This window comes from Euprymna scolopes, chromosome 23 (genome assembly GCF_053919585.1).
Source record: "Euprymna scolopes isolate OS-2025 chromosome 23, ASM5391958v1, whole genome shotgun sequence".
Taxonomy (NCBI): Eukaryota; Metazoa; Mollusca; class Cephalopoda; order Sepiida; family Sepiolidae; genus Euprymna; species Euprymna scolopes.
This window is the reverse complement of record NC_136504.1, coordinates 72,660,833-72,680,235: the sequence shown is the minus strand read 5'-3', so window position 1 is coordinate 72,680,235 and position 19,403 is coordinate 72,660,833. Positions and strand designations below refer to the sequence as shown.

At 39.1% G+C, this 19,403-nt stretch overlaps 1 protein-coding gene across 1 annotated transcript; it reads left to right on the top strand.

Moving 5' to 3' along the window:
• The first annotated feature begins 859 nt into the window (after positions 1-859).
• LOC145245634 (uncharacterized) lies at positions 860-1,315 on the top strand. The gene has a single exon (XM_080107199.1). The coding sequence runs from the start codon at positions 860-862 to the stop codon at positions 1,313-1,315; it is 456 nt and encodes a 151-aa protein (XP_079963325.1).
• Positions 1,316-19,403: the final 18,088 nt, after the last annotated feature.

The window sequence follows — 19,403 nt, the reverse complement described above, 5'->3', positions numbered from 1 at the left end:
TCGTAAATAGATGCAGACGACTCACACAAAAATGTTCGTTATGCGAATCTGATCAACAACAACGCATAATAGAACTCATTATCGGCAGCACTCCAATTGTACAGTTCCAAAAGGAGTTGTTGGGAAAAGAGTAGCAGTAGAAGCTATTTGCATCGGAAAAATGTATGAAGCTTCTAACATACATCTAAAACAACTCAGGGTTATGTTAAATAGCAACGAAAATAGTCGCATCACTATCCAGACGATAAGAACGTCAAAACGTTCTAAGAAATTTAACAACTGCTTTAATTGTGGTAGAAGCCATGAACTTCGTTGTGAAGCTTGCCCAGCATATGGATCAAAATGCAAAACATGTGGTAAAGATAACCACTGGGCAGCAGTTTGCTTATTAAGCAAAACAAAACTACGGCAAAGATCAAAGTCACAAAGCAGAGACTACAAAAGGTCAAAGCCGGAGTATCAACCACAATATCGGAGAGACCAGTCCAAGAAAAGACAGCCCATCCAAGCTGATGCAATATGCAATACTGAAGGAATAGATGAACAACTTGAATGCCTTACTTTTAACAGCATCGAAACGTTTCCTATCACCCAGAGAGATGAAGCTTTTGTTTATGTAAATATTAAATTGCCTAACAGAAATGGAGTCCACAGGTTGCGGGTGAAAACTAATACAGGAGTCCATGGTAACACATCACCAGTCTCTACATAACGTAGAATGTTCCTGGATAAATTAGATGCCTATGCTTTCCCAAACATAGAAAACAAAACAAGGAAAAACAAACATATATATATATATATGTATATATAAATATATATATATAATGGTACTCCGATAAAATGCTGTGGTAGCATCAATATGCCATGCAAATACAATGGAACAGACTGGCACAACAGTGTTTTTTACATTGTAGATGTACAAGTGCCAGCAGTTCTAGGATTACCCTCACTAGAACAGCTCAAATTAGTCACCCTTCACTGCACAATCACGAAAGAGGATATACATCAGCCTCCTGCTGCAGCACCAGTCAATACAATAAAAGACCTGATGCAGATGCACCTACCACTCAACAAAAGCATATCACCTCGCATCGATGCACCTAGAAAAACACCAATTGCTCTAAAAGACAAGATAAAGCAGGAACTTGATAACATGGTCGAAAACAATATTATCAGAAAGGTGACAGAACCAACAGACTGGGTTTCGAGTTTAGCAAATTCACATAAAAAAGATGGGAGCCTGAGAATATGTTTAGACCCAAGACACCTGAATACAACACTCAAAAGACCACATCATGCCATTCCTACAGTGTAAGAGCTAACACACCATTTTGCAGGTGCCAAGCTATTTTCTAAACTGGACGTTAAAGCTGGTTATTGGTCGATACACCTGGACAGTGAGTCTCAACCACTAACAACATTCCAATCTTATCGTAGGTACTATTTTCAGAGACTACCATTTTGGATTGATACTTGAACAAGTTGATGGTACAGTGGGAATCGCTGACGATGTTGTTGTCTATAGTAAAACGGATGAAGAACACAACCAGATCTACAAAAGCTCATGCAAGTAGCTGCTAATAATGGTCTCATGTTCAATTCAACAAAATGTGAAATCAAAGCAAAAAGGATGATCTATAGTGAAAATGGTGTCAGCCCAGATCCAGAAAAGCTCAAAGATCTAAAAAAACATGCCACACCCAACGTGTAAGAAAGAGCTACAAGAATTCTTAGGCCTTATCACATACTTGGCACCATTTATTCCTAACCTTGCTGATAAAACACATACTTTAAGAGGAGTATTAAAGAAGGATGCGCCCTTTCTTTGGGAAAAACACCACAAGGAATGTTTTGAAAAACTCAAAACAGCAATTAGCCAAAATTCTATGTTAACATATTTTAACACGACTGAAATATCAACACTACAAACGGACGCAAGTTTAAAAGAACTTGGAGCTGCATTAATGCAAAACAAAAAAACCTATTGCATATGCATCAAAGTCTCTAACAGACACTGAAAAGCATTACGCATGCATAGAAAGAGAGCTTCTTGCAATTGTATTTGGGGTTCAAAGATTCCACATATACCTATACGGCCGTAAATTTAAGGTACTCACCGATCATAAGCCACTCATCATGATTTTACAGAAGCTACTCCTAGACTGCAGCAAATGCTGATCAAGTTACAGGGATATCAGATGCAAATAGAGTACATACCAGGACGGGAAATGACTCTAGCTGATACTCTGAGCTGTCTCCCTAGCACTGAAAACACAGGCACAATTGACTTAGATGTGTGAGTCGATTTGGTGAGATTCAGGAGTGAGCACCTGAACGAGATAAAAAAGGAAACAAAGGCTGATCCAGTACTTGATCAGCTGCAAGAAATCATAACAACAGGATGGTCAGATTCGATAAAGGAAGTACCGCCAGCAATGCGGTCATACTCGTAATACAGAGATGAACTATCTGTCAATGATGGTATCATCATGAAGGGGTCAAGGATTATTATTCCAGAAACCCAACAGAAAATCATTTTAGACTAGCTCCATTACAGCCATCAAGGTATTGAAAAGACACGTCTTCAAGCCAGGGATGCTGTATACTGGGAGAAGATTAATTCTGATATTGAAAACATGAAATGTTCAATATGTCTAGAAAATCTTCCAGCACAACCAAAGAAAACTCTACAACCACATGACATCCCCAGCAGAGCATGGGAAGTTGTTGGAACTGACTTGTTTCACTGTAATGATCAAGAATATCTAATAATTGCTGATTACTACAGCAAATTCCCAATCATAAGGAAAATGACTAGCTTAACTACAAGCAACATGGTCATCTTAGCACAGAAACAGATTTTCTCTGAGCATGGTATTCCCACTAGAGTCGTTAGTGACAACGGACCACAATATTGCAGTGAATCATTCAGAGAATTTGCCCAACAATGGCAATTTGACCACATATCGTCATCCCCAAATTTCCTAAGATCTAATAGCTTTATTGAGTGTCAAATCCAAACAGTTAAAAGAACACTAATCAAGGCAAAGCAGGCAGGAACCCTAATTTAGCAATGCTATGCCTATGAACGACACCAATCAGTCACAAGTTACCTGGTGAACTTTTAAGCAACCGCATTATGAGATCAAACATAATTGCGAAAATTCCAAATCCCAGATTTCCCAACCCTGACCATATCCATGAACAACTAGAACATAGACAGGATATGCAGAAAATGTATCATGACAGAACAGCTCATGATTTATCAGCACTTGTCCCTCGACAAAATGTTCAAATGCTAGATAATCAAACAAGGAGATTGTAACCAGAAACAGTTTTAAGTAAACGTGAAGAACCCAGATCATACATCTTTCAACTCCCAGATGGATCTTCAAAAAGACGAAACAAGTCCAAATGAGTTCAAATAAGTGCGACTGGAACATCTACCCGCAAACAGGTTCATTTCAACGATCACATCACCTCATCACAAAGTGAACACACTAACACAAACAATAGCTTACATTAACTAGCCCCAAAACAATCAACATATAATACAAAATGGGGCCGTGAAATACTCTAAAAGATATAACTAACATATGTACTGGTGCATATAATAACATTTGAACAATGTTTTTTTTATCTATCTGGTAAGGGGGATGTAGTAATATCATAGAACTACTTTCATACGCGCAACAGCTGTGGCCCCATGGCGTATGAATATATACAAGCACCTCACTTCCCACTCGGACATGGACTAGTTAACATTTGTATATCTTTTCCTTATGTATATATGTATTAATAAATCATTTGTTCATCTAAACGTCTCTGCTGTAATTCAAGCATCAACACACCCACACTCATTCAACAGTGTCGATTGGAACTGTGAACCTCTGTCGTAATGACATTGGGTACTTCAAAAATGGCTATCCAGTCCTGAAGTATGGCTCTGGCGATTGTTGCAGCTGAAGTATCCTTAACGGCTATGGCAGTAGGCCATCTGCTGAATCTATCGACGATAGTCAGGATGTGGGTGTGTCCCTTTGAAGTGGGTAATGGTCCTACTAAATCGATGTGGATGTTGGTGAATCTAGCATCGGGTGTGCTAAAGGAACCCAGTGGTGATTTCGTGTGTCTGTAAATTTTGTGCTTTTTACAAGGTATGCACGTCTTAGTCCAATTTCGAATATTGGTGTTCATATTTGGCCACACGAAACGTTGCGTTATTAGTTTAGAGTAGCTCCTTTTCCTGGATGAAATAAATTGTGAAATGTTAGAAAACTTGTCGTCTGAGGCTAGGTGGTATGTACGGTCATGGTTGTTTCTTTGGCGTGTTGCAATAAACAATCGCTGTACTGAAGGGTACAGGCATTTCTTTGAGTTGTAAGGATGTGTTTTCCTGAACATCTTTAAACGTTGTGTCTGATTCCTGTTCTCGTGCTATCAATTCCATGCTTAGCTGGAATTTAGAGAAGTGATCATGGCTCTGGGTAAGATGTCTGCTACAATGTTCTCATGGCTTTTTATGTATCTTATATCCATGGAATACTGTGTAATGTAATTGAGATGTCTGATTTCTCGTGGACCATATTTGTTTACATGTGTGTGTATCACATAAGTTAACAGTTTGTGATCTGGGTAAATCGTGAAATTTCTGCCTTCCAAGATGTGTTTGAAATGTTTAATCGCCAGGTAAACTGCCAACAATTCCCTCAAAAAGGTACTGTATTTTCTTCGCGGTTTGTTTAGCTCAGCCAAAAAAAAATGATATAGGGCTCATCACGTCATCGGTCAACTGGTGTATGACTGGCCCTATGGCTACATCTGATGCATCCATTGTAAATGTGAGTCTGGTATCTTCCTTGTCATTTATGTAAGTCAGCTTTGTGAAGTTTTCTAAGGTGTTTTTCGCATGAGTAAAAGCTGCTAAGGTTGGTCCATCTAATGTTAACTGTTAGTTCTTGGTCTTGTTCTGCAACAGCAATGTTAGTGACGCAAGAATTTCAGAGCAGTTGGGTAAGAATCGCCTGTAATAGTTGATTATCCCTATAAATCGACGGACTTTTCAAACAGATGTGGGCTGTGGAAAATTAGTGATGGCGCTCACTTTTTCAGGTAGTGGTGATATCCCGCTCTTGTTGATCATGTGTTCGAGGAAGTTAATTTCTGATTGGCTGAAGATGCATTTTTCAACGTTTATTTTTAGGCCATAATGAGATAATCTCTGGAAAGCTTGTTCCAAGTGCTGTGTTCATCAAGGTTTTTACTAGCAATCAGGATATCATCCACGTATGCAAATATGAATGGCAATCCTCTGAAATCTTGTCTATTAAGCGTTGAAAAGTTTGACTAACGTTTCGAAGTCTGAAGGGCATGCAGGTGAATTCATAAAGTCCAAATGTTGTGGTCAAGGCTGTTTTGTGGATATCCTCCTCTGCTATGGGGACTTGGTAGTATGCGTTCACTTTGTTGTAGCATGTGTTGAAACTCTTCCTTTGCTATTCGGTATTTATCCAGTTTTAAACGTCTGGGGGTGGCGTGGATTGGTTGTCCGGTTGTTTTAATGTAGTGTTTAGCACTATGCTTGACCGTGTCCTTGAATGGCTGAGACGGCTGCAGATATTTTTGGAGTAATCAACGGATAGCTAGGTCCTCAGGTAGGGTTGAACTGATACCTGTTGATTGGTATCAAGTGGTGACTTCTCTGACCACCAACTTCGTTTGGCTGTCTGTTAGTGTGTGGTGGGGCATGTCAATAGATAAGTTGAATTTCACCAAGAAATCCGCTCTTATTATAGGCATTGTTTTTTTTTGTATTTTTACATTTTTACCCCAAACAAGGCACATTGCCACTTTGATGTAGGGAGCTACTATCAGGGGCCTAAGTTGCAGCGGTACTATGTAGGGAGTTTAGCAGCAAAATGTCTGTTCACATTACACTTGAACTTCTGGATGTCAGTAGAGTTGGGGAAGCAGAAAACCAGAAGAGAATTCCAAAGTCTTGCAGTTCTGGGGAAGAAGCTATTAGAGTAAAAGGCTTTCTTACATCTAGGGATCTCAACCGTGTAGGGGTGGCACTTCGCTGCTTGTCGGGTTTGTCGGGGGTATTTTCGTCGAGTGGGTACAAAGGCTTGTAGTTCGTTAGAGCATTTACCATTAAAATACTTGTAAAACGTCAGTGGGACAGGAGCTGAAGTTTAGATGAGAGTTCGGGACCTCTTAGGTTGGCTACTCTCTTTTGGACCCTGTCCAGGAGCGAGAGACTAATAGCAGATGCACCAGCCCAAATGTGACAGCAATACTCCATGCATGGGCGAATGGTGGCTTTGTAGAGGTACAGGATACTTTCAGGCATAAGTAGTTTTCTAGCACGATAGAGAAAGCCCACCTTCTTTGCAGCAGCAATAATCTCAATGTATCTATTCCAACCCATGTTTCCTGTGAATGTTAAGCTAAGGAGCTTGAACGAAGTGCTCTCAGGTAAAGTATCTCTAGCCATAGCTATTGGTGGTTGGTAAGTGTTATAAGGGACATAATTACGGATAGCACCGGATACAAAACGGTGTATAAAAGAGCGTCTTGCATTGTGTTGGAGTCAGTTCAGTGGTACGCACTAACCCGACCGTCTCGCGGCTTACACTCTCCAAGTGTAGTCAGGATTAACCAAGCTCCCAGGACGAGCGTTCCGCTCACACACGTTAAGTTACCTTTTTTCCTTTACCTTCATTTACGCGTATATCAACTTCAAGGCGAGCAGCCATTTTGTATTGTGTATTATTTTCGAAGTACGAATAAATCTTTTTGTTACGCATTCCACTCGGCATATTTTGTCATGTTATTATATACCATCAAAACGGGATATAACAGTTGGTGACAAGGATGATTCTTATCTCTTAACAGAGATAAATTATCGTACTAATAGGACTGTGTACTATTCAAATTTACAAGGATTTCGTTACTGAACACGTACGGCAAAGAACTATTCGAAATTGTCTTACATAAAGTACGGATTTCTCCGATATGAACTCTCGGAAAGGTAATAAAATTGTACTTGAAAGATATTGACAAGGTAAAGTGAACTTTATATTTTTTGAAGAAAAAAATATGTGAGGAACGCAGGCGGAATTCGAACCCGGCACCTTTGGATTACGTTTTTGGAAGAAAAAAAAAAGAACTTTTACGATTTTTTGTTTCTCTAAATTAAACAGACTATTGTTATAATTTAATTTTTTTTTTCTTTCGTGCAACCGTATTTTTGTTGAAAAATAGTTTGCTCATTTTCGGGCATTATTCGTTGTGTAAATTTGAAAAGTATTATTGTGTAAAATTACGTTTAGGCAGAATTACTATTGCTAAATTGTATGAACTGTGTGGAAACATTTATTCTTGCAAGACTTGTTGCTAATTGGTGAAAAACGTATACTTACGAAATTTTGTGAAATCATTGTTGTAAATTTTAGAAAGACATTTTTTTTTTTTTTAAATATGGAACAATTGGCTGAATTGATGAAAGTTCTAACTCTTAGCGTTCAGGAACAGTCAAAAATGACACAACAATTCTTAGTGCAACAACAACAGCTGCAACAACAACAGCAAGAAATGACACAAAAAACTTTAGAGGCACAACAAGAACAAACAAAAATACTTCAACGCCAAATGTCGACTCAACAAAAGAATTTGGAAAAATTAATTCAAACCTCGACAACTGAGAAAAAAACGAATTTTTCTGCAGAAGGTATTTCAAATTCTTTGTCGGAATTTCACTACTCTCCCGATACTGGCGTTACATTTCCAGCATACTATAGAAGGTATGAAACAGTTTTTACAAAGAGGTGTTTGGATTGGACTGACGAAGAAAAAGTCATGCTGTTGCTCCAAAAACTGGGTACTGACGAAAACACTAAGTACGCTAACTTAATTTTACCCAAAAAACCGGAGGAAGTAACCTTTGAAGAGACAATTAATACATTGTCTAGAATATTTGATAAAAGAGATAGCCTTTTCCACTCTAGATATAAATGTTTGAATTTACAGAAATCGGAATCTGAAGACTATTTAGAGTATGCTTGTATTGTAAATTGCTTATGTGAATCATTTAAATTAAATGAAATTTCTGCGGATTTATTTAAATGTTTAATCTTTGTACAGGGACTCACAGAACCAAGGGACAAAGATATCAGATCCCGGATCCTGACAATTATGGAGTCGGACCCAAATATAACTTTACAAAAAGTTACCGAGGAATGTCAACGTCTCATTAATATCAAGAGAGACAACACCCGCATTGAAGAAAAAAGCGTTTACAAGGTACAGCATGTAAAAAGGCAAAGGACCCCTAGAACGTACAAGACCCAAGAACAAAGGACCCCTAGAATGCACAAGTACCAAAATTGTGAATGTTGCGGAAGTACGAGACACACCAAAAAGACCTGCTGGTTCAGGAATAAGATATGTTACGAATGTGGGTTCAAAGGCCACAAGGGAACGTACTGTGACCAGAAGAAAAAACGAAAGACTGACAAAGTGAATGCGCTTCGCACAAGGAAAGAGAAAAGTTGCGAAAGTATGTCAGTGTTCACATAAATGGACATCCTGTAACATTACTCCTGGATAGTGGTTCGGACATCAGCATCATAGATGAAGATATCTGGAGAAGGATCGGTCGACCCGAACTAATGGAAACCAGCAAGATGGCGAGGAGTGTGTGCGGCAAAAAGTTGGAATTTAAAGGAGAACTGAGGTGCAACGTGACATTTGATGGTCAGACACGCACGTCCAAAGTGTACGTGGTTCTAGGAAGGAACACAAGTCTGTTTGGAGTGGATTGGTTTGTCCTGTTTAACTTATGGGAGCGACCAGTTAATTCTTTTTGTAATAGGTTGAACACAGAGAAAGCAAACCAAGTGGAAGATTTTCTGGACGATATAAAAGCAGAATTTCCAAGGGTTTTTGCTGAAGGACTTGGACATTGTGTGAAAGTAGAAGCCAAATTTGAAGTGAAGAAAGATGCCACCCCAGTGTTCAAACCTAAAAGAAATGTACCGTTTTCATCGATGGATGCAATCGAGAAGGAGTTGGAAAGACTTCAACAGTTAGAGGTTATTGAAAAAGTTGACCATACGGATTGGGCCAGCCCGACGGTATATGTGAAGAAAAAAAATAACAAAATCAGGGTCTGTGCGGACTTCTCAACAGGCCTTAATGACTGTTTAAAGGACCACAATTATCCCCTTCCGTCGGCAGAAGATCTATTCTCAAAACTAAATGGAGGAAAAATTTTTTCCAAGATAGACCTCTCAGACGCGTACTTGCAAATCAAGGTCAATGATGAATGTTCAAAGTACCTGTGCATTAATACGCACAAGGGTATCTTCAAGCTAAAGAGGCTTCCTTTTGGCTTAAAGGTCGCCCCTGCTTTGTTTCAACAGATAATGGATACGATGCTCGCAGGGTTGGAATTTGCGATGGCATACCTTGACGATATCTTGATAAAGAGCAGTAATTTGCAAGAGCACAAGAAGCACGTGAGAGAAGTACTTAAGAGAATAGAGGGGTTTGGTTTCAGATTGAGTCCGGAGAAATGCGATTTCTTCATGAAAAGGATCAAATACCTGGGTCAAATAATTGACGAAGATGGACGAAGGCCAGATCCACAACGGACCGAAGCAATTGATAAGATGCCTGCCCCAGACTTAGTATCAAAACTACAGTCATTTCTGGGATTGGTACAATACTATGCGATATACATCCCTAATGTACATAATTTGAGAGCTCCTCTGAACGAGCTACTAAAAAAAGGCAGTAGATGGAATTGAACAAAGGAATGTGAATCTGCTTTCCAGAAAATTAAGAAATGTTTACTATCAGATCTGGCATTAGCACATTTCGATCCAGAGAAAGAGATTGTACTAGCAACGGACGCCAGTGATTACGGAGTTGGTGCTGCATTACTCCACAAGTATGAGGATGGAACAACAAAAGCAATCTCTCACGCGTCAAGAACTTTGATTGCAGCTGAGAAAAACTACAGCCAGATTGAAAAGGAGGCTCTCTCAATAATATTTGGAGTCAAAAAGTTTAACCGTTTTCTCCATGGACGAAACTTCATATTACAGATGGATCATAAACCACTAATCACGATATTTGGATCGAAGAAAGGCATCCCTACGCATACTGCAAATCGACTGCAACGATGGGCTGTAACTCTCTTAAACTATCAGTTTAAGATGGAGCATGTGTCATCAAAAAAGTTAGGACACGCGGATGCACTGTCAAGGTTGATTCCAAAAAGAAATGAAAGTTTCGAAGAGACGGTAATTGCAGCTCTTAAAGATGAAAGCGAATGCTCAAATTCAATATACAATATGATCCATGAACTCCCGGTAACTCTAGAAGAGATTAAAAGAGAAGCGGCAAAAGACGTTTTTATAAAGCAAATGAAAAATCAAGTAGGACGGACGGAAAGAAATAAGATGGCAAGAGAAATTACACCTTTTTCCATTTGCGAAGATGTGCTTATGTATGCCGATAGAATCGTAATTCCACAGGTATTACGAAAAAGAATGCTAAACGAATTTCACACAGGTCATCCTGGCATTTCAAGGATGAAATCCCTAATTAGAGGTTACGTAATTGGCCTGGTATGGATAAAGAGGTGGAAAACTGTGTCAAAGCGTGCAAAGGATGTCAGTTAGCAGCCCGAGATCCGCCTGTAAAAACGACCCCGTGGCCAAAGACGGACTTGCCCTGGTCACGACTGCATATTGATTATGCCGGACCCCTAAAAGGTTTTTTTTACTTAATTGTAGTGGACTCTTTCTCCAAATGGCCGGAGATATTCAAGATCAGACATCCAACATCAAGGAACACTGTAACTGCACTTGACGAAATTTTCAGCCGGTTTGGTGTACCAAAGACCATAGTGAGTGACAATGGTACAGCATTCACAGGTTACGAATTTAGAGAATTCTGCAACTCACTGGATATACAGCACATCACGACGCCTATTTACCATTCTAGGTCGAATGGGTTGGCAGAAAAATTTGTGGTCACGTTTAAGCGGGCATTAAGGAAAAACATGAACATTGACACAGATGAGCGGACAATACAAACATTTCTAGCGATCTACAGAGTAACCCCAAATCCAAATAATGATGTAAATTCATCCCCTGCAGAACTTATGTTCGCCAGAAAAATTAGATCCATTTTCGATAGACTTCTACCGGATAAAAAGAAAGTTACCAGAAAAGAAAACTTTAATGTAAAGTGCTATTCCCCAGGAGATAAAGTTTATTTTAAAAATTTTCAGAATGGAAAAAATCATTGGGTGGATGGTATTGTTAAGAAAAGAATTGGGAACATGGTCTATACTATTCAAGGTCCCAGTTTTGTCTGTAAAAGACATATTAATCAAATCCGTTCCAGAATTTCGGAAAATACAGAAGAAATCCCAATGGAAACGCTGTGCGACACATTTGACATTCCAAAACCGGTGGGTATACATGGACCCATGAATGTATTCCCTGAACATACCACACGGGCTGAACAGAATTCTTTACCAAAGGAAACTCTGACCAAAAGGAAGAGCACACGTAAAAGGAAAGTCGTCAGGCGTTTAAGTCCTGATCCTAAACGGAAGCGATATTAAAGCTAAAATCGGGAAGATTTCAGCTTCAGGGGGAGGTGTTATAAGGGACATAATTACGGATAGCACCGGATACAAAACGGTGTATAAAAGAGCGTTTTGCATTGTCTTGGAGTCAGTTCAGTGGTACGCACTAACCCGACCGTCTCGCGGCTTACACTCTCCAAGTGTAGTCAGGATTAACCAAGTTCCCAGGACGAGCGTTCCGCTCACACACGTTAAGTTACCTTTTTTCCTTTACCTTCATTTACGCGTATATCAACTTCAAGGCGAGCAGCCATTTTGTATTGTGTATTATTTTCGAAGTACGAATAAACCTTTTTGTTACGCATTCCACTCAGCGTATTTTGTCATGTTATTATATACCGTCAAAATGGGATATAACAGTAAGGCTTCATGTAATTATTAAATTAAACGAGCTTTGTCTTGGCAGCGTTGAACGTTACCATTCATTTTTGACCCCATTCCACTACAGACTGAAAGTCTTCCTCTGGGGTTTCAGCCATTGCCTTAGATATGTACTCATTAGTTTTCCCCACGTGCCTACTATAGAGCATAGTGTCATTGGCAAATATATCCATCTCAGAGACAATTTTTCAGGTAAGTCATGAATATCAGAAATAACAAAGGTCCAAGAATCGATCCCTGAGGCACACCCGCATTTATATCAAATTTTTTGGGCGTACGCCCATCGAGGACAACCTAGATTCTTCTCTCATTTAAGAAGGATCTAATTATGCTAAGAAATCGTCTAGTAATGCCATAGGATTTTATTTTCATCAGAAGACCATCGTGCCATACCCTGTCAAAAGCCTTAGATATATCAAGGGCTACTGCCCTCCCTTCCCCTGCCTTATCCAGTGCTTGGTATAAACGTTCAGAGATTACAGTTAAAATATCTGCAGTAGAACGGGCTTGCTTAAATCCATATTGGTGGTCTGACAAAAGTTTAGCAGCTGTAAGGTGGTGGACTAGAGCTTGATATATTAAATATTTTGGCAAAAAGAGGGAGGAGGCTAATTGGGCGATAATTTAATGGGTCAGTTCTTTCACCAGAGTTTTTGTAAACTGGTACCACAGAAGCAGTTTTCCAGCAGCCAGGAAAGCAAGATTCGTTAAGGCATTTGTTAAAGAGTTTAGAGAGAATAGGAGTGACCTCAGCAGAGCATTTTTTTAATAGCACAGCTGGGATGAGGCCAGGTCCACATACTTTTGAGGTGTCTAGGTTTTTTATAATATCATGTACTTGGGAAAGCATGATCTTCAGATCATCTAGCATGGTTTCTGTCCACAGAGGAAAATTAGGGAGGGAATGGCTTGCTGGGTCCAAGGTAGAGTTTGAGGCAAACTGACGGGCAAGCATGTTAACTTTCTCAGTTGCTGTGCAAACAACCTCATGATTGTTTGATAGTGGGGGTATTGTCGACTGCCCATTATTTACTACACTATTGTAGATTTTCCAGAAATCACAAGTTCCTAATTTTTGCGCTTCAATGTGTTCCCTGATGGTTTCAGTATATTTACTCTTAGCTGTTGTGTTGTTACGTTGGAATTACTAAGATTAAAAGGTCATGTTAGATGAAAGTCCTTCATTAAAATAATAAGATTGGAAGGTGAAAGTCTTTTGTGAAAATAATGTCCTTATTTCAAGGTTTTTGTTTTAACTGGCGAAGTTCGCCTTATTCGAAAGTCCCATAAGGAAAGTAGTCCGTTATTAGTAATTCCACAAAGGATTTTCACCTAATTTGAATATTCTAATCTCAACAATTTCACAAGAACTCTTATCGATCAGACTTTGCTTGTCCATCTTGCTATTTTGTTGAAAAATAAACGCGGTGCATTTTAAATGAGGAGGTGTTATTGTGTTTTATTTCTTTTTTTATCATTATTTTGTTTGGGGCAGAGGAATTTAATTTCTCTTAAATTTCTTTTCCCATACAGATATTTTTCTTTTTTTTTAAAATAATGTAATAAAAAGCCAACATTTTAGAGTAGGGGATCACTTTCACATATAAATTTAACGTAAAATGCGCACCCATATATTGGCCACATAGCGGTAAACAGAACATGTTATCATTAGCATTTTTTTTAAGTTTGGTGGAAGGGGTGGCTTTTTTCTCAACCTGAACACAGTCCAAATTTCAACTTTCTGTTCAAATAAATCCTTTTGTTGTTATGTTTTAAAAAAGGTTTTGTTATTTGTTCGATGCTTTTGTGTTCGATGCTTATTTTATTAGGGGTGCTTATAAGCAACTCCTTTAATTTGTTACTTACTTGTTTGGAGGGAGGAGGCTTAAATTTAAAATATGTGGCAGAATAAGTATCAAAGATTTCATGAACATCTGACCATTAGTTGATTTTTGCGAGATTTGTCGTAATTTACAAATCACTGCCTCCATTTTTCTTTCTCTGCCCCCCGTTGTTTCTCTTTGCTTTCCCTTCCCTTAAACAAAGGACGCGATAGGCTAATGCAAGCTAAACGTATGAACCTATCCGGGCTCAGCGAACACATTCACCTACCCTTTTTTTTCCGTCCTCGACTCCTACGCAGGTCGGAATTCAAATATATCAAATAAAACACCAATAATTCAGGCAATTGACTTTTTACTTTTTAGACGAAATTAATTTAAATCAACAAACTCTCAAGCTACTTTTGATTGCATAAATTTCGTTCTGGAATTAATTGTTTGTTTGTCTTATTGGCAGCGACATCACGATGACCAAATGAATACAGCCAGCCTCGGCTCAAGCAGGCAGGTTCACCCGGTCCCCTGTGGGGCTGGGCATGAATCTCAAAGACCATATGTGGGGGCGACCCCACATATAAGACCATTGCTCTTATAGCAATCAGTTATTGGTCAATGTAGGGGGAAACCCTTCATACCAATTGTCACTATCCAGCTCCCCTACTCCCTGGGGAGCTGGTCTCCATTTCTCCAATCTCTCCACATTAAAAAACGGCCTTGTGCCTAATTTGCTCAGTGGGGAAGCAAATAAATACACAGTTTCGCCTGGTCCATGCGATGGCTGGGCGTGAATGTCAAAGACCATGTGTGAGGGCAGCCCCACATATAGGACCTTTGCTCTTGAGCAATCAGTTATTGGTCACTGTAGGAGAAACACTTCATACCAATTGTCACTATCCAGTTCCCTCTCGGGGAAACTGGTCCCTCTTCCCTTCACTTTCCACGTTAAAAACGGCCCCGTGCCTAATTTGTTAAGTGGAGAAGCAAATAAATAACTGGTCCCTGCGGTGGCTGGGCATGAATCTAAAAGACATATGTGGGGGAAACCCCACATATAAAACCATTGCTCTTGTAGCAATCAGTTATTGGTTAATGTAGGGGAAACCTTCATACCAATTGTCACTATCCAGCTCCCCTACTCTCTGGGGAGTTGGTCCCCATTTCCCCTTCACTCTCCACATTAAAAAACGGCCTTGTGCCCAATTTTCTCAGCGGGGAAGCAAATAAATCCAGGCAGTTTCACCCGGTCTCCTGCAGGGCTGGGTATGAATCTCAAAGACCATATGTGGGGGCGACCCCACATATAAGACCATTGTCCTTGTGGCAATCAGTTATTGGTCAATGTAGGAGGAAACCCTTCATACCAATTGTCACTATCCAGCTCCCCTACTCCCTGGGGAGCTGTTCTCCATTTCCCCAATTTCTCCACATTAAAAAACGGCCTTGTGCCTAATTTGCTCAGTGGGGAAGCAAATAAATACAGTTTCGGCTGGGCGTCAAACCCGACCGGAGAGTAGGAGGAGGCTCCCAAAGCAACGACTGGTGCTACCAGTCACGTCACGTCTCAGCAGCAGTTCGAAAAGCCCTTATCAAAGCTAATAAGTTTTTCTGCTAATGCAATTCACTACTGCTTGCCTCCTGAGACCCATCAGCAGCGAACTTCACTCCCAATCTTCACTGCCTTTCAGCTCGCTCCAGCCCCTCCAGCTTACTCCTGCAGCTTTCCGGCAACCTTGCTTACACCTCGCTTCTCTGGCCTGCAACCTCGCTTGCACTTTGCTTCTCTGGTCTGCAACCTCACTTGCATCTTGCTCCTCCGGCCTGCAACCTCGCTTGCACCTCGCTCCTGCAGCCTGCAACCTCGCTTGCAACCTTGCATGCACCTTGCTTCTCCAGCCTGTGACCTCGCCTGCACCTGGCTCCCTACTGACCGTCCATTCCTTAACACTAACCCCTACATTCTCAGTGTCATCCATTCCTTACCACTGACTCTACATTCTCAGTGTCCACCATCTGTTCTGGATCGCCCTGACGTCCAGCCGATCATTCCAGACCCAATGAACAACCCTAAACCATACTATGTTTAGAGTACCTGTTCCAGCTCTCCAGACCTCAGCCTCCAGTGACACGTGACCTTCCAGACAACAAACATCCAGATCATACGATTTTTCGCTTCCTTTGCAAATAAAAGGCGAACCCTCGTTTTTAACCAAACAACCTATGTTTGTCATTCTTCTTTGCCTTTTTTCTGTTTACTTTTTGCCCGTGTCTACCTTGTTAGTTGTTCAGTCGATTGTCCCTGGATGACCGGCCCTGCAACAGATTTATTAAACACATGTATGTTTACACTTTCAAAATGATCACAATATAGGAATGTTGTTTTAAGGCATCGATAATGTAAACATGATCTTAGTCTTGCATTTTCATTATTTAAAAAAATTATTACTACTTTATTTTAAACTGCTTTCAAATGGTACAAAAGCTATGACGATAATATTAACTAATATACACTTACATATATATACATAATCCTGATCTTGAAATGGGACTTGTGAAAGAAAAAAGAAGTAGGAATTTTGTGCCATAGTCAAGTTTTCTTATGTTTGCAATGCATATCAAATTTGCTGCTAATAACTGGATGAATGGAGAGAAAATGTTTCTATTGTTTGATTCTAACAAGAAAAGTGGTCATTTTAGTTGTTGAGTATTTTTTTGTTGTTCATTGTCCACTTTTTCTTAAAGTCATCTTTTAAGGTAGAAAGTGAGTTACAAGTCCACCTGCTTTTTTGTTTGCTTATTTTTCTTGAGGATGCCTTGGTGGAGTGTATTCTGTACCAAAAATGTCTCTTTTCCTCTTTCTCCCTCGCTGTCTCTCTCTCTCATACATTTCTTACCCCTCTCTTTTCTTTCTTTGTTGCTTAACAACTAGCAGGGGTTGAAAAGTGTGTCATTGACCGGGTCACCTGCCAACTTGCTAGTTTGTCTTCTAAACGTCTTCCTCACCTCTCCCTCTTTCTTCTATACTCTCTCTCTCTCTCTCTCTTTCTCTTTATAGGTTTAGCTTCTCTTTTTCTTCCATGTTCATTTTGCCTCAGCGACAAAATATAAAAACAACAAAAAAAACGATACATTTCTCGTTGGCCTAAAATTAAATTTTTAAATTTTCATTTAAGTACATAATCCAATTTAAGGATTATCCCACTATATATATATATATATATATATATATAATGTTGCAATTAAAAGGGCATAAACCTCAAAATTACCTATCTCTTAAACTATTTCAAAAAGCATGCACAAATAAGACATAAAAAGGATAAATAAAGGCTTGTGAGTCAGTTACATGGCAAACAGGCTGTTGTTAATACCTATCTGTGCTCTATTTTTTCTTACAATCTGACACACGCAAGCTGGAGCGTTTAACATTTCATCTAGCAACGAGAATAAAGAGAAATTTAGGAAGAAATTATATAAGGGTCTAGTGGTCTACCAATTTTCCTAGCTTTTAGTGTAATAGCTGACCAGAACACAACCAGCATTAATTTGAAGAAATGGATAGACAGGCTGGAAAATCTATTAATTGCTCTAGACATTAACAATGACCAAAAAATGTGGGGAATGAAGTTTTTGACATTTTACACAACTTTACAGACCACCAGAAAGAAATAGGCACAACCACTATTGCAGAAGATGGCTCAGTAATATCAACGAATATAAAGTGACAAAAAAAATTGCTAACTGAAACACCTGAACAAAAAGATGGTGGACAGCAGATCTGCCACAATTGTAAGTACTTTTTAATGCACCTGACTTGCCCAGCTCAGGGAAAAGAACATAAAAAATGTCACATAATGACCCACTTTGTGAGAATATGCAATGCGAAGGTAGTAAGAGAAATTCATTTCAACCATCCTCTTGTATCCCCTTCTACATATGGTGATGAATCTGTGTTCTCAGTTAAAGTCCCATCATTACCTAAAACATCGAGAATCACCATTGTATTGAATAATTCCCTGGTAATTTTCATTTTAAACACTGGTTGGATACGATGGTTTAAAACACAAACCATCTCTACATAACACTAAAACACAGACATTCGCATACAGGGCCAAACAAGCAATACCTGTCCGAGAATTTAATTATGCCAGTATAAAATTTGGAGACAAGTTCTGCAGAGTCAAAATATTTGTGGTTGGCAGTGAAAGTCCCTTACTTGGACTGCAGAATTTACTTAGTGCCCATTCTACTGAAGCATTAGATATGATAAAATTCAATTTTTCACTTCACATGATGGTCCCCATTCCAGACAAGTTTCCCACACTGTTTTATAGAAAAATGGGAAAAATTTCTGGATGTACCATCAACCATCACATAGACTTCTTGGTTTCCCTAGTAACGCAATGACACCATAGAATACCAGAATGTAAGCGTCTCGAAGGAATGGATATGATTGATGATGCCACTAAACTAAAATTGATTAAGCCATGTCGTAGTAGTTTACTAAACAATGATTACATATTTGTATTGACATGAGAAAAGCAAATGAAGCCAAAGGATAAAATATCCAATGCCGACTGTGGACGATTTAATTGCAGATTTAAATGGCTCTACAGTGTTCAGTAAATTAGACCTCTCGAATGCATGGCACCAAAATCACCAAAATGGAAAATCAAGCAGATACATCACCACATTCACCACACACGAAGGATTATACAAGCGTCTAGTTTTTGGAGTAAATGCAGCTCCTGAACTATTTCAAAAAGTAAAATTGCTGGCCCAGAAGTAAAAAAACATACCAGATGACATGATAATTCATGGATGTGGCCAAACATCGCATGATAAAAGCCTGAGGAATTCCAAGTGGCCCGAGCATATGACTCTCTTGAATTTTTTATAATCCATTTTGCAGTGGCTGCTGGAAGTTTTAAAGGTGACTTTAGTTTCAATCTTAAAACAATAGAAGTAACGGTTTCTATGATCAATTGCGATAGCACATGCATTGCAGGAGTGTACCACGGATGGCTGTTCGATTTCTGTTAGAATTTCTTCGAAGGTATATAGTTTTTTTTATGCCAATGATTAACCAATTAGTTAAGTCAGATGCTATAGTATATGGGTAGTTCTGATATGAACATTCGGAAACTGTCCCAATCAGTCACTGAGTATTGATACACTGTTTGATGGAAGGAATATTTTGAGTTTTGTCAATATAGAGATAATCATGAATTAAACATTCAAATAAAAATTTAAAAACTTTAAAAAGAAAATTACTATTTCAGGACTAACATTGCAATAAGACAAATGATAAATTTTATCCAAAATCTAAACAAACCTGAAATACTTTTATCAGGATAAATAAAATTAATTCCTGAACAGAATAGTTTCATCACACTGTTCACACACCACACAAAAATTGAATGCGTGCACAAAAATAAAATTGGCAACCAGCAATACAAAATACCGAAAACCCCTAAAAATCAACTTTTTAAAAGGTAAGTCTTTAGTTGGTATTCTAG

What these genes read in the sequence shown, in the direction of transcription:
- LOC145245634 (XM_080107199.1), top strand. Translation starts at nt 860, where the DNA reads ATGCCATGCAAATACAATGGAACAGACTGGCACAACAGTGTTTTTTAC.